We start from the raw sequence: 19,357 nt of genomic DNA, 5'->3' as shown, positions 1-19,357 counted from the left end.
GCGACTGCCTTCGGCTCAGGTCATGATCCTGGAGTCCCTGGATCGAGTCCTGCATCGGGCTCCCTGCTCGGCAGGGAGCCTGCTTCTCCCTCTGACCCTCCCCCCTCTCATGTGCTCTCTGTCTCTCTCATTCTCTCTGTCTCAAATAAATAAATAAAATCTTAAAAAAAAAAAAAAAAATTAGTATAAATTCTAGTCCAGGACAGTTGATAGCCCTAGGACAAGCAAACAACCACAAGCATCAATTGAAAACAAAATCAAATCCTGCTGAATATGAGATATGAAGTCAAACTCAAAATCTACACTGAAGTAAACAAACTTAAAGGCTCTTGCGGATGCAATAAACAGGTTAAAGAGTAGAACAACTAATAAAGGAAAAGACAGGGATGCCTGGGTGGCTTAGTCGGTTAAGCGACTGCCTTAGGCTCAGATCATGATCCCAGGGTCTTGGGATGGAGTCCCACATCGGGTTCCTTGCTCAGCAGGGAGCCTGCTTCTCCCTCTGCCTCTGCCCCTCACCCCTGCTTGTGCTAGCACGCTCTCTCTCTCGAAAATAAAAATCTTTTAAAAAGAAATTTAAAAATAATAAAAAAATAAAGGAAAAGACAGATCTGAAGAAATCAGACTACATCAATAACAAATAAGAAAATAAGAAAAAAGGTTCAGAAATGTAGAGAACAAAGTCAGAATATCAAACAGGAAAAACTCCAGAAAGAAGAAAATACAGAATAGGGGCAAAAGCAATAAAAAGCAAATTTGAAAATTTTCCAATATGTATATCACATAGGTCTTCATATTAAAGGACTACCCTGACACCTATGCAGGACAAACTAAAACATACTGTGACTGAACTTCGTGATGTTTTGAACCTTTCAACATTTAGGTCTTGCAATTCTTTTGTCAGATTTATCTCCAAGCAATATTTTTGGTGCTACTGTGAGTGCTATCTTTGATTTCAATTTCTGATTGTTCATTGCTACCAGAGAAATATACAGAAATATAATTAATTGTGTATCTTGCAACCTTTCTAAACTCACTTAGTTCTGTAATTTCACAGATTGCTTAGGATTTACTAGATACATCATCTTGTATCTGTAAATAAAGACAGTTTTACTTCTTCCTTCGCAATCTGTATGCCTTTAATTTTTCTTGCCTTATCACACAAGCCAGGTGCTCCAGTAACCATGTTCTATAGAAGTGGCAGAGGACAACCTTGCCTTTCTCCAAATTGTAAGGAGAAAGCATTCTATCTTTCAGCACTAAGTGTGATGTTGACAAAGTGTTTTTGTAGATGCTATATATCAGGTAGAGAAAGTTTTCTTTTATTCCTTCTTTGCTGAAAATTTTATCATGAATGGCAGTGGAATTTTGTCAAGGCTTTTCCTGCACCCACTGAGATAATTATATGGGTTTTCTCCTTTATAGTGTTAATGTGGTTATTTATACTGACAGTTAAATTTTATACCAAACTTGCTTTTCCACATGGTTATTATATTAATATCCTTTTGCTGCTGTAACAAATTACCACAAACTTGGTGGCCTAAACACAAATTTATTCTCTTATACAGTTCTGGAGATCAGAAGTCCAAAATGAGTCTTACAGTGCTAAAATCATTGGCTGGTTCCTTCTCTAGGGGAAAATCCATTTCCTTACCTTTTCTAGCTTCTGGAAGCTGCCTAAGTTGTTTGGGTCTGAACCCCTCCCACTTACTACAACTATTTGCTTCTGTTGTCACAACTACTTCCTCTCTGATCTTCTGACTCCCTCTTACTAAGGATCCCTGTGATTACAACTGGCCCACTTGCATAATCCACTATAACCTCCCCATCTCAAAATCATTAACTTAATCACATCTATAAATTCAAGTTGCTATAAGGTTAACATTCACAGGTTCTGGGCACTGGGAAGACAGACAACTTGGGAACCATTATTCTGCCTACCATAGTCATGATATAGTATCCTTTTTGGATGTTGCAGGATAAAATATGTTTTTAGTTTGTTAAGAATTTCTGAATCTACATCCATGAGAGATGTATAGTTTTATTTTCTTGTAACAACTGCATTTAGTTTTGGTATCAAGGTAATGTTGGATTCATAACAATGAAATGGGAAGTGTTCCTTCATCTTCAATTTTCTAGCAGTCTGTATAATTTCTTCCTTACATGTTTGACTGAATTCATCCATGATGCCATTTGGTAGTAAACTGTCATTGTGGGAATGTTTTAGACTACAAATTTAATTTCTTTATACACATAGGGTAATTCAGGGTAATATCAAATTTTTTTGGTATTCTTAAGGAATTTCCCCATTTCATCTAAATTATCAATTTTGTTGGCATAAAACCATTCATAATACTCTTCATCAGGCTTTTAAATACCTGTAAGGATCTGTACTGAAATTTTCGGATGCTGGTAATTTATATCTCTTTGTGCTCCCTAATCACACTGGCTATGTAAGTTTATCAATTTCACTGATCTTTTCAAAGAATCAGATTTCAGTCTAATTGATTTTTGCCATTGTTTTTCTGGTTTTTATTTTGTTCATTTCTGCTTCAGGTTTTATTTTTCTTTTCTTTTCCATACTTTGGTTTAATTTGTTCTATGTTTTCTCCTAGATTCTTAAGTTAGAAACTTAAGTCACTGATTCCAGATCTTCATTCTTTTTTAATATAAGGATTAAATGCTACAAATTCCTCTATGCACTGCTTTAGCTGCATCTAACAAATTTCAATTTATAGGCAGTCCTAACTTTGCACAGTACCATGCTAAAGGAACCTGCACACCAGAAGGCATGTCCTCACTTTGCAAGATTTTATCTCAATCATTGCCAGTACTGTGTTTTTATTTTTATGAGCTCAAAATATTTCCTAATTTCTGTTGTGATTGCTTCTTTAACCAAGAGGTTATTGAGAAGCATCTTGTTTAATTTCCAACTATCTGGGGATTTTTCTTGGTATCTTTGTAGTTTAATTCCATTGTAGTCAGAGAATATACTTTCAATCTTTTAAGTGTATTAAGACTTGCTTATTGACTAGAATATAATCTATTGTGGGAAACATTCCATTTACACGTTAAAAAAAAATGTGTATTCCACTATTGGTGGGTGGAGGACTCAGTGAATATCAATCTAATTGATAATGTTATTCAGGTCTTCTATATCCTTATTGATTTTTTTCTTAACTTGTTTTACCCATAACTGAGAAAAGAGAGTTGAAATCTATAACTTTTCTAAATTTATCCAACAACTGTAAATTTATCTCTCTTCTCAATTTTATCACTTCTGCTTTATGTATTTTGAAGCTGTTATTACATGCATCTTCATATAGGATTGTGACATCCTGGTTTCAGCAATTTAATTTGTATGTGCTTTTGTGTGATTATCTTCATGTTTCTTCTTGGGTTTTGCTGAGCTCCCTGAACCTATTTGTTCAGAGTTTTCATTAAATTTAGAAATTAAACTCTGATTTCTTCAAATATTTTTTTCTGCCACCCTCCTTTCTGCCACTACAATTATACATTTGTTAGACTAATTGATATTGTTCTACAAATTACTGATGCTCTATTTATTCATTTCAGTCTTTTCTATTTCACTTTGGGTAGTGTCTATCACCATGTCTTCAAAATCACTGATTTTTTTTTTTTCCTGTAGAGTCAAATCCTCCATTAATCTTACCTAGTGTATTTTTTCATTTCAGAGACTGTATTTTTCATCTCTGGAAGTTCCATTTGGGTTCTCTTATATTTTCAACTTCTCTGCTCATCAGTCACATTCTCTTCTATCTTCTTGAACATACAAAGCAGATATAATTGCTTTAACATGCTTGCTTTCGAATTCTATCAACTCTGCCATTTCTGCATTTCTACTGGTTTATTTTTCTCCTAGTTATGGCTCATATCTTCCTACTTTTCATATTTCAAGTAATTTGCAGATACCAGATATTGTGACTTTTATATACTTAGGTGCTGGATTTTACTACATATCTTTTAGTAGTATTATACTTTACCCTGGAAATGATCTTTAATCTAATTCTTTTAAGACGTGATTTAAAAATTTTTAGAACAGATCCACTGCGGCTTTTAGTGTAAAATTAAGACCCACTATTAAGGCAATAACCTTCTGAGAACTCTACACAATGCCCTGTATGTCAAGGTCTTTCCTCTCTGTCTGATGAGAATAAACCCTATTCCCAGTCTTATACGATATCCAAGAACTGTTCAGCCTACTGTTTTCTGATGGTCATTTCCCAGGCCTCAAGAAGTTTCCTTTAGCCCAGACCAGTACTCAACCAAAGATTCAAAAGGATCCCTCTTCAGACCTTTGGAAGCCTCTTTGTGTATAGCTCTCTACTCTTCTGGCACTCCATACCTGACTAGCCTCTTTGGCCTTCCCAAATTCCAACCTCTGTCTCAACTCTAAGAGCCTGCAAGATTCTGTTCCAGATTCCCCTCCCTGTGCTGTGGCCTGGAAACTGTCTCTAGGTAATATGCTCAGGCAAGCATAAGGCTCATCTCACTTGCCTACCCTCTTTCAGAGGTCAGAATGGTACAATGTGTTGTCCAATGCCTGAAAATTACTGTTTTATATATTTAATCAACTTTTTTAATTGTTTAAGATAAGAGGGAAAATTCATGTTATTCCATCATACCAGAAGCAAAAGTCCTATGTAATCTACATTTAGAGAGTGGGGACCAGAAAAAAGAGACATCATTCATAGCAATTTCTTGGATACATATTGGCAGTTAAAATCAAAATAAACCTACTTCAGTGGCATAAAACTTTTCTAAGAATAGTTATTCCATTAAAAAGTCACAAATATTTCCTCCACTAAATTCTTCAAACCACTACATTTAGACTTCACATGTCATACTGTAGCTTGAAACATCAAACCACCTATCCTAGTGACCATACTTAGTTTAGTAGATAGCATTCTATAAAAACATTATGTGCCCTTTTATTTACATCAATTGGGAAACATAATGATCTACTCAGAATAGCAGACAATATCCTAAATTGGATGGATGCATCATACAGAGGAGCAAAGTAGTTCTAAATTACCTAATATCATCAAGTGATCCTTTCTGAAATTAGTACTGGTTTTTCCTTTGCTACCTACAGGACCTTTGTTAATTATGTGACCACTTAATATTGTACTAGGCCATCGTGTACTAGGCCATGTACTATCTCTTAGTACAGGCTTTTAAGAGATTCCCATCACATTTAGTCTAAGCTGAAGTGTCTCCATCTACAAAATTAAAACAATACCCATCTTTTAAATAATGCAGAGAGGGATAAAGAAGATGAGGTATACATACAATGGGATATTGTTCAGCCATAAAAAAGAATGAGATCTTGCCATTGGCAATGACATGGATGGAGCTAGAGTATAATGCTAAGCAAAATAAGTCAGTCAGAGAAAAATAAATACCATATGATTTCACTCATTTGTGGAATTTAAGAAACAAAACAAATGAGGAAAGAGAAAAAAAGAGTGAAAGACAAACCAAGAATCTGATTCTTAACTACAGAGAACAAACTGATGGTTACCAAAAGGGAAGTGGGTAGTGGATGGGTAATAGGTGATGGGGATTAAGGAGTGCATTCAGTGTGATGAGCACCAGGCATTGTATGGAACTGCTGAATCACTATATCATACACCTAAAACTAATATAACACTGTATGTTAAGTAACTGGAATTAAAATTAAAATTTTAAAAAATAAAATAAAAAGTGCAGAGAGAATTAAATCAAAGAGCATATGTTAAGGGCTTGGTGGAATGCTTAGCATAGAATTGGCACTTAATATATTACTATTTTCTTATGTTTATGTTGTAGCTATATGACCCATAGGAGTCTTTCCTCTTCGTCACAAAAACATTCCTTTAGCATAGCACACAAGTGCCTGTAAGTACAGCTCATGTAACTTTGCTAGAATGCACACATTAGAACACATGGTGTAGAGATAGCCATATAGGCCCATGATGTCCTAAAAAAAAATAATGATGCCTTATATGTCCACTAACTGCAATGTCCTAAGAGTCTTCCTCAGGCTGTACAGCTATTTTTTTTGGCTCTCACCATTCGCATGTCTCAGGGCCACTTAAATCAGTGCTATCAATATTTATTATCAGATAACATTCTCTTTCCCCTACAATATGCCTTTTTTCTTTCTGATTTCCTCTTTCTATGGGCACTTCTGTATTTCTCTGCTTTCAAACAAAAATCTGTCCTTTCACAGACAGTACTATCAAATCAGAGCACTTTTTTGCCCAGATAACCAAGGAGTTCAACTTAGTGGATAAAATTTTCTAGCCAAAAAATGTGTTTAAAAATGGAAAAAAAATTAATCTCATCCAGGAGCCTGAAGATTCCAGGTAATTGTTCATTCCACATATAATGAAATATATAATAGAGAAAAAATATTATTACTTCAATTAGTATATTCCTTGGAGAAAAAATATTACTTCAATTAGTATATTTTTCAAGGTTCATAATGTGTCTAAATTATAGCAGACATAAAATTTAAGAAAGAAAATATTCTACTTTTTTAACAAGCCTTTTCAGGAAAGAATTCTAAGGTGCTAACAAAGAACAACTGTTTTCTCTTACCATAAGAAGGAGACTCCCGTCCATCTTCTTTATCTGATTCTTTATCTTTTCTTCTTCGGTGGTGATGTTTGTGTCCACGATGCCTATGACGCCGACGACTCTCTTTACTAAATGGGACGTGAACACCAATATAGACAGCTCGATGACCTAGCCAAAGGTTCAGAAACATTACTGACTTTCCAAAAAGGAAAGAATATACAAAAGTATACCAAATTTTACTTTGATAAGAAAGAATTATATTTAGGCTCATGTAATTAACAATGCTATTTCCTGTTCTTTTCTTTTATAGAACACTAAATAGAATGCTATGTCACGGGTTAATACCACTGACTGATAAAACAGGTTACTTATGTAAGCATTATTACTTTGGCAAGGCTAAAAAGGCATTTTGGGAAAGAAGAGCTTGGCCTTTCTGAAATCATACTACGCAGTCATAAATTTATTCCATCTACATTTTGATGTCAACCCTAGCTAACAGAGATCCTTAAGAGATATGTTTTAATGATAATTAAATATATTCATAAGCAGATATTTGTAAATATTTATTAATTACAGTTTTGGAAATCCCAAATCAGCAAGGTCCAAATTACTGAAAGCTGCATTAAATGTAAATGATCCAAATACTCCAATTAAAGGGCATAAACTGTCAGACTGGTTGGGGAAAGCAATACAATAAGGTTATCATATGCTTCTGGAATATTAAAAAGCTACTGCTGATGTTGCATGATTCTCAATTTGTATTGTGACCAACGAAATGGTTATGAAAGGCATTCTCTGCTTTTGTCCACTAAATAAAACTTAATCAAGGAACTAGAAAGCCTGCAGCACTATGTCAAATACTGAGGCATGAACCTGATTTCTTAAATAGTTTAAGTAATGTTCCTATCTAAGCTACGTGGAGTGAAAGGCGTGGTGGGCTACAAGTTTAACTAATTTGCAACTATGCAAAAGCCTCTGGCACGGAGCTGCTTTTTGCCCTTAGGTACTTTAAAAAGTAACATGCTGAAATATGAGTAGTTAATGGCATTCTTTTCCTAACAAATTCCATAAGATGGTCAGAAAATAAATACCTCAAGAAACTCAAGGTCTTCATCTTTAGATGAAATTTGAAAGTAGACTCAATCCTCATTTTTTGTGAATTCTTTATTTTCAAATTTGCCAACTTGCCAAAATTCAGTTGTAACCCCAAAATCAATACTCATGGCGATTCTGCAGTCATTTACAAATATCCAGGGCAGCAAAAAAATCTGAATTGCCCGAAACACACATACCCAGCTAAGTTTGAAAAAGGTGACACTCCTGATTTCTTGCTTCAGTTACCAACATAGTAATATCAATAAACTGAATAATTACATTTAAACTAAAAGAGAACTAGACCTATAGATATACAATGAACTAAAATTACTTGCTTTAACATCTTCCGATACCTAGCACTCTGCCTAGTATACAGTAGGCACTAGATTAAAAAAAAAACTATAGAAATTAAATACCAATTTTTTTTTTAATTTTACCAGAAAATCCCAAAATTAAAAATCAATTATATAGCATGGCAGGGGGGAGGATGATGGAAATGTTCTAGAATTAGAGTGGTGATGGTTGCACAACATAGTAAATATACCTTAAAAAAATTAACTATACACTTTAAAATGATGAAGTTTATGTTAAATAAATTATATTTCAATAAGAAAACTAAAAAAATTAAAACAAAACTCAGTGATATTACTATTTAATTTTAGTGAAACTATCTTCTTCTAAATACTACAGAAAAGTGGAAATTAAAGAGGCAAATTCTCATCACTGTGCACTGGGAATTACAAAGTTGTACTCCAATTAGAACTAATGGGTTCTGGCACATAGCCGCAATGCACCAAAGTAAAAATAAATTGTAGGAGTTTCCAATTTAGAAAGAATAAACAGGAATATGAAAATCCAAGCCTTATTGTTTATTTAGCTTTTCTTATCAACCTTAGTGTTCTTTGTTATGATTTTTTTTCCTTTTTCTTTAACCTTTACGCTGTCAAAGAGCTATTCAGTCAAACTCTGAGATAAACATAATCTTTCCCTCAAACCCAATACTGAAATTTAGATATGTACCATGTACGCAAAGCTAAAGGCTCTGGGGTAACAAAGGGAAGCAAAAAAAACATACCCAATGCTGCTCTTCACGTTCTAGGTTGCACACATTTGAGAGGTAACATTATATGCTAAGTGATCTGAGTTGATGAAATTATTGCTAAACATTTTAACTTCCCTAGCACCTGGAATTCACAGAATCTAACCATAAGCTTCTAGATAACTGAGGTTCCTTTCAGAAGCCCTAGGAAGCCTAGATTTTTAAAGACAATTTTAAAAGACAGGGCTTTCTTCCATCTCACAAAGTAAATATGGAGAACACTTATTTGCCTCTTTCCATCTCCTTTTTAAAAGCAACAGATTACTGCTCCTATATGGTACCAGCTTTTACAGAAGGCTTTAACTTAAAAATGTAGTTCCCAAGAAGACCCCAAAAGTCTATCAAAACATTTGCCATGAACATCACCCTAACCAAGTGTTCAAGGTTAAATCACTAATAATAAGTCACGCTGATATCACATGTCCTCAGAGAGGATACACTGAAAAGAGCACACAACCTCCGTGGTATGCTTCCCAAATATCCATAATCTCAGTCTGTTCATATGATAACATAAGCAAACCCAAACTTAGAGACATTCTACAAAGTAACTAACCACTACTCTTCAAACATGTCAAGGTCATGAAAAACAAGGAAAAACTAAGAAACTGTCACAACGGAGACTAAGGAGATTAGACAACTAAATGTACTATTGGATCTCGAACTGTTCAACTGGATCCTGGAACATAACACATACATCAGTAGAAAACCGGTGAAATCTGAACAAAATTTAATCTAGTTAATACAACTGTACTGATGTTAATTTCTTCATTTTCGTTAACTTACGATGGTCACTCTGTGTACTATGTTTACAACTCTTCTGTAAATCAAAAATTATTTCAATCAGAAGAAAAAAAAAAAAAGAGAGAAGAAACCATTTGCCAGGACTTCTTCCTCGTAGACTGATATATAATTCACCTGCTCCACAATTCTATGCTGAGGTATCATAGCACTTGAAAAGGCTGATGTAACTTACCTATAAAATGAACATTTATATGACTAGTAATAACTGTGGCTTATTAGTCTGGCATTCTGAAATGCTAAAAACATATTACCTAGCCTGCTAGAAATGAAAAAAATAAAAGAATCAACTGACTTTTTAACTTTGGTATTTTAATTTCCAAGGTAAGTAATGGCAACCACCAACGAAATCTGAAAAGCATAGATTCTAGGAGCACCTGGTTGGCTCAGTCAGTTAAGCATCCAACTCTTGATTTCAGCTCAGGTCATGATCTCAGCGTCATGAGATTGAGCCCTACGTCAAGCTCCACACTGAGCATGAAGCCTCCTTGAGATTCTCCCTCTCCCTCTGCCCCATGCCCCTCTCCCTGCTCATGCTCTCTCTCTCCAAAAAAAAAAAAAACACAGATTCTAAAATCTTTGTTATATCAATACTTTCAACAAAGAGAAATCAAGGAATACTGTAACTGCAGATATGAGTATGGTTACATGGGTGTTTGCTATATTATTCCTTAAACTATATTTAGAAAAGTGTTAAACGTTCTTTCAAATGTATGCTCTACCTCATAACAACAAAATGTTTCCACAAACAGTAGGTGAAATTTAAAGCACACTAACAAACTTTCATCAGTAATTTATCCTGTTAAGCATAAGTTAAACTTACTTTCTAGTTCTTCTTTTTCAAACTTTGTGTTCACAGTTGAGCTGGTTTTGCCAAGATCCACAACAGCTTCTTCATCAGGACCCTAAAAAGAAATTATTCTTATTTATTCATGACATCAAATATATACTAAGAACCTACTAATAGGGGCATTATTTGAAATAGTCAAAAAATAAGTAACAGATTGCCTTCCTCTCAAAGAAGCTAACTATAAGCTAACTAATTATTGCTAACTGCATTCTTTTTTAAAGTAGGCTTATGGGCTTTTTTTAATCCACAAAAGACTATTCAAAAATTTCATGGTAGGAACTGAGGTGACAATTTTTAATTGGTCTTCTATGGAAGTTACTAAATAATTGGTACATGAATTCACTACAACAGAAAGACAATCCAGATGACAATTAGAGAAAATCAGGGGTGAAGGAGACCCTTACATATGAATATGGAATGCTTTTTTGGTTGTTCTTTGCTCTTAGGTCCCCTAATTAAAAGGAAACACTTAACTCAGCTACACTGGATTGTATTATGGTTCCACATAAAATGGTCAAAAATGAGTCTATAGACTAAACATGTAGTATCACTTCCACTCGTAAATTAACCAAGAGCCAATCAAAGTTATAAGAACTTTTATTTCTACAAAGGAAAAGCCACGACAAAATTTAACCTTTAAGGAGGTTCTAACTTTGAGTTGTCTAAGTCTACCTTCATAATTTTGTTCCCGTCTCCAGCTCAACAAAAAGAAACATATTTTTGTAAAATACTGCATAGACTATTTTTAAAAGAATAAAATTTTAGCTTTACCTTCCCTTCCCAACTTCTAACTTAACTTTGAAAGGAATAGTAGTATGCTCAAGATTCTGTGGCACAGATATAAACAGATGAGCAAATTCCTTCCCTCAAAAAGGCTTCAATTTGAGCTGTAGCCCATTCTGAGCCCTTGCCCAGCATGGGTCGGCTATAGCTGTACAAGGAAACCTCGCCAACCTTCACCATTGTTAGGAGGCCTTGCACTTTGTCCAATACAACTACCACAACGTGTCTCAACAGGTGCACCCTGATTGGGTGGGCAAAGAAGACATCACCACTTCCAATTCCTCAGGAAAGTCTATTCCATTCTAAGACTAGAGAACAGTGTACAATGATCAGGCAACAGTGAACAAGGACTCTGCCATGTTCAACGAAGCCAGGGACTGGGGAGACATACTGGAGAAGACATTCAAGAGTTTGGAAAGATATACAGAGGTTCTGAGAAGAGCTGGCAATATTAAACAAGCCTATCTAACTTCAAGAGTGACACAGATCAGCTCACACAGTCTATGCTGTATGTGCAGTATGCTGAAGAACCCAGGATATGGAAGCTCATGCAGCAAATCAATCACACCAGAGAGGTCCTATCCTATAATGCTTTTGTCAAAGAATCAATGCAAAAGATTAATGCAAGGAAAAGGATGGCCCAGGAAGAGGCTAAAGATCTAGAAATGACCTGGAAGGAGCTGGGTGGCTTGATGAAGAAAGAGGTGGATAACCTGAAACCGGTGTTGAAAGCAGGCAAAGGATGAGCAACAGGAAATGGACAATGTTCTGGCTCAGATGGAATCAAAGTACTACAAACCTTCCAAAGGAGGAAAGGAAAGAGCTTTCAAAAAAGAAAATAAATAATCTAATTCAATCTCTTTGAAGGTCCTTATGCTATAACTGGTACTTTTGCAGGCAATAGAGACAACTGGAGATAAGAAAATTAAATAATAAAATTATAATAACATTAACTACAACATTAATACCCCACTATTATTTTTCTAGAATACAGTCACATTTTTTATCTATCTAATTATAGCACTTTTCAAATTTTGCAAGACACATTTTTAGCCATTCCCATTTTATGGCTGGTCTTATGGTCCAGGATCTCCTCTAACACTTAGAACAATAAACCAGACAGAACACAGCTTCTAACCAATTTCAATGTCCAAGCATAAACTGGAAGACTATTTAAGAAAGGACCAAACAGGAGGTTGGTTAAGATGCTCTATTAACGTCTCCTCCAACTTTTGATCTACAATATCATATGTTTGTGTATAGCTTTTTTCAATGTATACAAAGTAGATTCATATACAAATGTGCCTTGCTATCCAAATTCTGTGTCTAAATTCTCTAACCTTTAAATTCAGGAACTGAATCAATTTGATTACCTTTTTGTACAAATCCCCTGCTATCCAAACTCTATCTGCTTCCCAAAATTCAGAACCAGACACAATACATTAAGGCAATGCAGATCTCTTGATATCCAAATTTACTTTCTGAAGGTTAGATATCCAAATATTTAATCCAATAGAGTTGAGTATTAAGAAGTTGTTGTAGGGCGCCTGGGTGGCTCAGTCGTTAAGCGTCTGCCTTCGGCTCAGGTCATGGTCCCAGGGTCCTGGGATCGAGTCCCACATCGGGCTCCCTGCTCGACGGAGGGCCTGCTTTTCCCTCTCACACTCCCCCTGCTTGTGTTCCTGCTCTCGCTATGTCCCTCTCTGTCAAATAAATAAATAAAAATCTTTAAAAAAAAGAAGTTGTTGTATAGAACTTTGAAGGATTGGTGTTCAATTTAATATAGAAAATGCCGAGAAGTCAAATGACTTGCTAAGGCTCCATATCTACGAGTGGGAAACAGACTGTGTATTTTCATATAAAGGACTAAGAAAGACGAGTGACAACAGTATGGGTGGTTCATCAAACTGCCTCACAACAATCAAACGCCAATAGTAATGAGGAAAGGCTAAAGTAGGAAACACAAAAATATACACGTAGACCCCCCCCCCACACACACACACACACAAAACCACAAGAAAGTAAAATTAGGGCGCCTGGGTGGCTCAGTTGGTTAAGCGACTGCCTTCGGCTCAGGTCATGATCCTGGAGTCCCGGGATCGAGTCCCGCATCAGGCTCCCTGCTCGGCAGGGAGTCTGCTTCTCCCTCTGACCCTCCCCCCTCTCATGTGCTCTCTCTCTCTCATTCTGTCTCAAATAAATAAATAAAATCTTTAAAAAAAAAAAAAAAGAAAGAAAGTAAAATTAGTAAGCATGTCATACTCTAAAACCTTTAGCTCTCCTCCAGTGATTTCAGGCACAGGTACGAGACAAGCAGTCTCCTACAAGACGATTATCCCAAGAGGTAGCATACTGTATATTCTAAAAGGAATTAACTGCTCCCATTCTAAACTTTCATTAGCAGGAATGCTCGCTAAGATAGGAAGCAAAACAATACATTTTTCTCTTACCCCTAACCAAAAAAACCCTTTTATTTCTACAGATATATTTACATGTTTAGATGTACTGACAACACTATTAGCTAACACTCAAAAACAGCTTAAGCTGGACATCTAAACATCTACCATACAAAAACACTCCTAAAATGTGCAAAAAGTGGCATGCCGAAAAAAGGCTGTCCACCACCACATCCTCTCATGGCCCACCCAGCTTGCTCCCATTGAATCGTGTCCGTGAAGCTTTAAGTAAGTCACTTAACTTAAAGCCAAGTAGACTATTATTTTACTGTGACTGACTAGGTTTTCAATAAGAATGTTCTCACGTGTAACTGGTAGAACAAACTAAAGTTCAAATTTTAAGAGTACAAGAAACTTACAGGATTAGCACTGTAAAGAAGGGGGGGAGCATCAGCATTTCTCCCTTCTCTTAAAAACTTTTTGTAGCTTTTCAACAAATGTGAAACATGAATCAAAAAGGCGATCTGCTATAAATGCAAACATTAAGTAGGCCATACAAATTGGTCATCCTGACATATTACAAGTAATTCAACAAAGTCTGCAGGTTGCATATGACTATATATTGAAAATCCCTTAGACAAAGCCATCGATGTTTCAAGGGGACAATTCATTTCTGAAACAAACATATTGTGCTTTAAATCCTATCATTTTAGAATAATGCCTCAGTCCATATTTCTAAATATAGAGGATGTTTATATACTATATAAAGTACATTTGTGTTCTTTAAAGTATATACAAAAAATGTATTACACAGTAATAAATATTTAGAAGGCTAACCTTCAAACTAACACTGTCTCACATTGATGATTAGGAAAGCAGTAACACAGAAACAATCAAAATACTGTTTATTTTTTTTTGTTACAACAAACACATTTAACTTTAGTAATTTAAAAAGAATAAATTCAAATTTCAATCTGTTAATGTCAGTTATTTTTATATTTGCATCTAGAAAAAACTTCATTTTTTAACTCCAAGAATATAGTGGAAAACTAAAAATAGTCAGCAAAGAACAACCCCTGACATCAAAATGTTTTCATTCTTAACATCAAATGAGTGATGTAAGCCAATGCCTATAAAGCCTTCCTAAAATGAAATAATGCCAAGGCACTGAGAAAATTCAAATACATGGAAGAATAAAAAAGCACCCAAAGTATGTCAGTATAAGACTGACTCACTCTAATCTTAAAATTATTTGCCTTGGTTTCAATTTTCTGTTCCGTTTCTACTTATAAAATAAGGTTACTAATCAGATTATAAGTGCTCCATAACAAAGAAGACAACAAAAAATGAGCCATATAAGATCATAAAGAAAGTTTAAATTCTCTGTGTATGAAATGACACATGTACAAGGTTATTTATTACAGCTTATAACAGGAAAAGACTGGACACAATCCAAAAGTCCCTTAATAGAGGAATGGCTATGCCAATGGAATACCAAGTTATGGACAAATGGAAAGCCTCATCAGGCTTCTACTTGAAACTACAAATCACAAATATTTATTGTATTATATCTATGGGGAGACACAATCATTCCAAGTTCCAAATCAGTACACACACACACCAAAAAACACGTATGAATCACTTATTTCAGGGTTATCAAATAGTATATGGTTACTGAAATAAGGTCCAGTAGGTGCTCTGTCAAGATTCCGCATCTCCAGGGCGCCTGGGTGGCTCAGATGGTTAAGCGTCTGCCTTCGGCTCAGGTCATGATCCCAGAGTCCTGGGATCGAGTCCCGTATCGGGCTCCCTTCTCCTTGGGAGCCTGCTTCTCCCTCTGCCTCTCTCTCTCTCTGTCTCTCATGAATAAATAAATAAAATCTTTAAAAAAAAAAAAAGATTCCGCATCTCAAGTCAGCATGAGGTTATCATTACTTGGGTTCCATTGAAGTTTTCTAGTGAAAACCAACAGGAGACAGCCAGAAAATCCCTCAGCATATGGTCAGTTTGCCTCTTCTTCCCCTGGATAATACCCTTGTTCCCCATAAATCCAATAGTTCATGAAAAGAAGTTTCATTCCCTTAAAGGACTAGGAATTAAGGAAGTCATCCATTCTTTCAACAAATACTTACTGAGTACATACTATATGCCAAGCATTATTCAGGTACCAGGGATAGATCAGTGAATGAAAAACTGTAATACAATCAAATTTCCAGCTTAACAGTTAATTTACAGCTAAATGGCTCCCCATGATAAGAAAAATCTGGAGGTAAATGAATTCTCTTTTCCATTCCTAATCTTAATGAATGAGACCTCACAGACTCATAGGTATCAACAGGCTTTACTTTTTTTCAGTTCAATGTCCAGATTTTATATATACATTACACACACACACACACACACACACACACACACACACAAAGCTTAAGTGACATAAGATTACACTGTGAGCTGGTGAAAGAACTGAAATTAAAAGCCAGGTCTCTATAGAGTCCCAGTTACGTGGGTTCTTTACCCACAAGACAACAGACCAAGGTCACTATAATATATGCTGAGAACACACAGTACTTTCTTTACCGCATCTGTTAAAACTTATAATCACATATTTATGTAACTACTACTTTGATATTCTTTACATACTTATATAACTACTTCTTTAACCTCTTTCTACTATCTTCCAGTAGAACAATAAGTTCCAAGAAGAGGGGAATCATGTCTGTTTTGCTCAACAGTATATCCTAAGCATCAAGCAGGATTCTTGGTAAGCTCTCTAATACTGGAATGTTGAGTATGTTTCAAAGGACAAGACTACTCAGCTAAAAATCTACCCTGGATTCACTTAAAGACTCCTTATGAACACAATTAAAGCTCAAACATACAAAGGTACTCAGTATTTTGAAAATGTAGTAAATCAGTTTATAAACAAAAAAGCCCATCAACACATGATAAAACCAAAATTCAATTCACAAGCGGGAATTCCCAGCAAAATCAAACTATCTGAAACAGACTTTATAACTATGTTAACACATTTTACTAATTCTTCCCATAAGTCATTTTTCCACCTGAGACAGCAAAATCTGTGATGTGTATTTTCTTGGCCAAAAGACCAAAACTCAAACTTTAACATGTCAAAGGCATAATTTTAAGGAAAAAAAGAATGTTAAAAGATTATTTAACAATATATTCATAAATCTAGTCATACCCTTTTTGGACACCTGAGGTTTACAAAATCTGTTATAAAACAGCATAAGAAGATCCCTATCACAAATTAATTTCTTCATTACATAAGACATATGGCCACAGCCCAAAAGTAACACCTCCAATAAATTATGATTATAAGCACAAAGAGTTATAAAATATTTCAGTTTATATTCAAAACATACTTAACCATTAAAGACAAAGTGACTTCTTTCCTAATATCTTGGCCAAACGGAATTTTTAAAAGCTTCATTCAAGTAATATTAATCAAAAAACCTAATTTTATAGAATAATAAAGATGTTACAAACATTGCTAACTTTACCCAAGGATTTACTCTTTTCAGCATATGACTTCCACAGCCAAGGACACAGAGGATGATACTATTCTAAGCCAATGCTAATAAGCCTGACATTTCTTCAAGCTTCACTAGTAAACTGAAAAAGTCAAATCTGTTTGTAAATAAAACACAAGATCACAACCAGGTACATACAGGTAACTTCTTCTCCAGGCGAAATCTTTCCATGGTAATATGTAAATGCCTTGTGTTTGACAATGTAATGCAGTTAAGTCCCTTGAAGATTCCAGGGACAGTGAGTACATATCTGATTTAGGTCACTGCTTTGCACAGATGAACTCTCCTAAGTTGCTTTTATGGTACAGCCAATCACGGTCTTCTAAGTTACCTAATCTTCCAAGCTAATAACTACAACTTATACAGGGTCACAGCAAAAGAGACTGGGAGCATAATACACACATTTAGTAGTAACAGAACATACCAAAAGAGAAGTAGTAATAGAAAATATCAAAAGAGAAATGTAGCTACCAGTTTTCAACTGAAACTCTGTAACAGTAGTTCAAAAGAGAGCATACTCTAAGGATATATGGGGATGGCTACATGAGGGTGAGAAACAATAGATAGATCTTAGAGAATAGTGAGAGTAGAAAGAGGGAACTTAGAGAATAAACTGCCAACAACACAGTTGGTTAAATCTAGCCCTTTCACTTAATTTCAGGAAGACCCAAAGATGTTTACATCTGAAGAAAGTTTTGCCTTTTTATCATTACTCTAATATTTATACCAACTTATCACAACTATATCAATAACAAGATTAATAAATCACATTATGGTTTACAATTATTTTAACCAAAAGTATTCATATAGATAACAGCTAAAAGAGCAAAAAGAAAATGAGAAGCACTCCTCCAACTTTACAGACTCAAGATCTCTTTAAAAATTATGGAAGACTGGGTGCCTGGGTGGCTCAGTTGGTTAAGCAACTGCCTTCGGCTCAGGTCATGATCCTGGAGTCCCAGGATCGAGTCCTGCATCGGGCTCCCTGCCCAGCAGGGAGTCTGCTTCTCCCTCTGACCCTCCCCCCTCTCATGTGCTCTCTCTCTCTCTCTCAAATAAATAAATAAAATCTTTTAAAAAAAAAAATTATGGAAGACTTCAAAGGGTCTTTGTTTATACAAGTTTAACATCTATATTTACTATATTGGGAGTAAAACTGAAAAAACTTTAAAACACTTAAATTCAATTTAAAATAAAATCATTACATGTTAACAAATAGCATTTTAATAAAAAATAATCCTTTTCAAAAATAAAAAATTTAGTGAGAAAAAAGGCTTTTACATTTTTGCACATCTCTAACACCTGACTTAATAGAAGACAACTAGATTTTCATATCTACTTCTCTAATCAAGGATATGATTTGGTTGAATTATATAAAAAATTCCTGATCCACACAATACTCTGTTGGAAAAGGGAGGAATGTTTTAATACCTTTTCAGGTAACTGTGGATATTCTTCTTTGATAGTTCACCAAATTCAAAAAGTAGTCATTTTTTTTTTAAATTTTATTTATTTATTTTTTTAAGTAAGTTCTACACCCAAGGTAGAGATCAGGACCCTGAAATCAAGAGTCGCATGCTCTACCAACTGAGCCAGCCAGGCACCCCAAAAAGTAGTCATTTCTTAAAGGTTAGTTTGCAAGTTAGAATCTAAAACCATTTCAAATGAATGCTTTTGTACATGTATACTGAAATCCACTGGTCTACCATGCACTTTGAATGGCTCTCTCACCCATTTGTAAAATATGTGTTCACTGGGTTCTAGAACTTTTCCAAACTTCACATTTCATTATACGATATAAAAAAAAATGCATTTGTTAGTATCATCAATAATCTCATCAGAGTAGTTCAAGTACTGAGAAAATGACAAAGTCAGGCTGGCAGATCACAAGTTTTCCAAATTTCTTGTTTTACCATGAAAGCTAGATTTATTATCATTGGTAACAAATACTACCAGTTGTTTTTCTTGAAGTGGTAGGTTCACTTCATTTCTTTCTTAGGAAATATCTGCCAAATGTCAAGTCTGAATAATCACAGTTTAGTCTGCAGTTACTTTCAAGTAAAAAAGCAGCTAGCAATTGCACTACTGGGTATTTACCCCAAAGATACAAAAGTAGGGATCCGAAGGGGTACGTGCACCCCGATGTTTATAGCAGCAATGTCCACAGTAGCCAAACTGTGGAAAGAGCCAAGATGTCCAT

At 35.1% G+C, this 19,357-nt stretch overlaps 1 protein-coding gene across 6 annotated transcripts in view; it reads right to left on the bottom strand.

Annotated features, from left to right (window-relative positions):
• Nucleotides 1-19,357, bottom strand: part of SLC4A7 (solute carrier family 4 member 7) — a 107,664-nt gene that overhangs the window by 57,542 nt on the left and 30,765 nt on the right. For all 6 annotated transcript variants that reach the window (XM_081825577.1, XM_081825576.1, XM_081825570.1 and 3 more), the window contains exons 2-3: nt 10,401-10,482; nt 6,607-6,753 (exon numbers count right to left, since the gene is read on the bottom strand). In XM_081825577.1, the coding sequence (XP_081681703.1) occupies nt 6,607-6,753; nt 10,401-10,482 (229 nt within the window). The remainder of the gene's footprint in view (nt 1-6,606; nt 6,754-10,400; nt 10,483-19,357) is intronic.

This window comes from Leptonychotes weddellii, chromosome 1, assembly GCF_054177405.1.
Source record: "Leptonychotes weddellii isolate Sample4059 chromosome 1, ASM5417740v2, whole genome shotgun sequence".
NCBI lineage: Eukaryota > Metazoa > Chordata > Mammalia > Carnivora > Phocidae > Leptonychotes > Leptonychotes weddellii.
The sequence above is the reverse complement of the archived record's forward strand: the minus strand, read 5'-3'. Positions and strand labels throughout refer to the sequence as shown.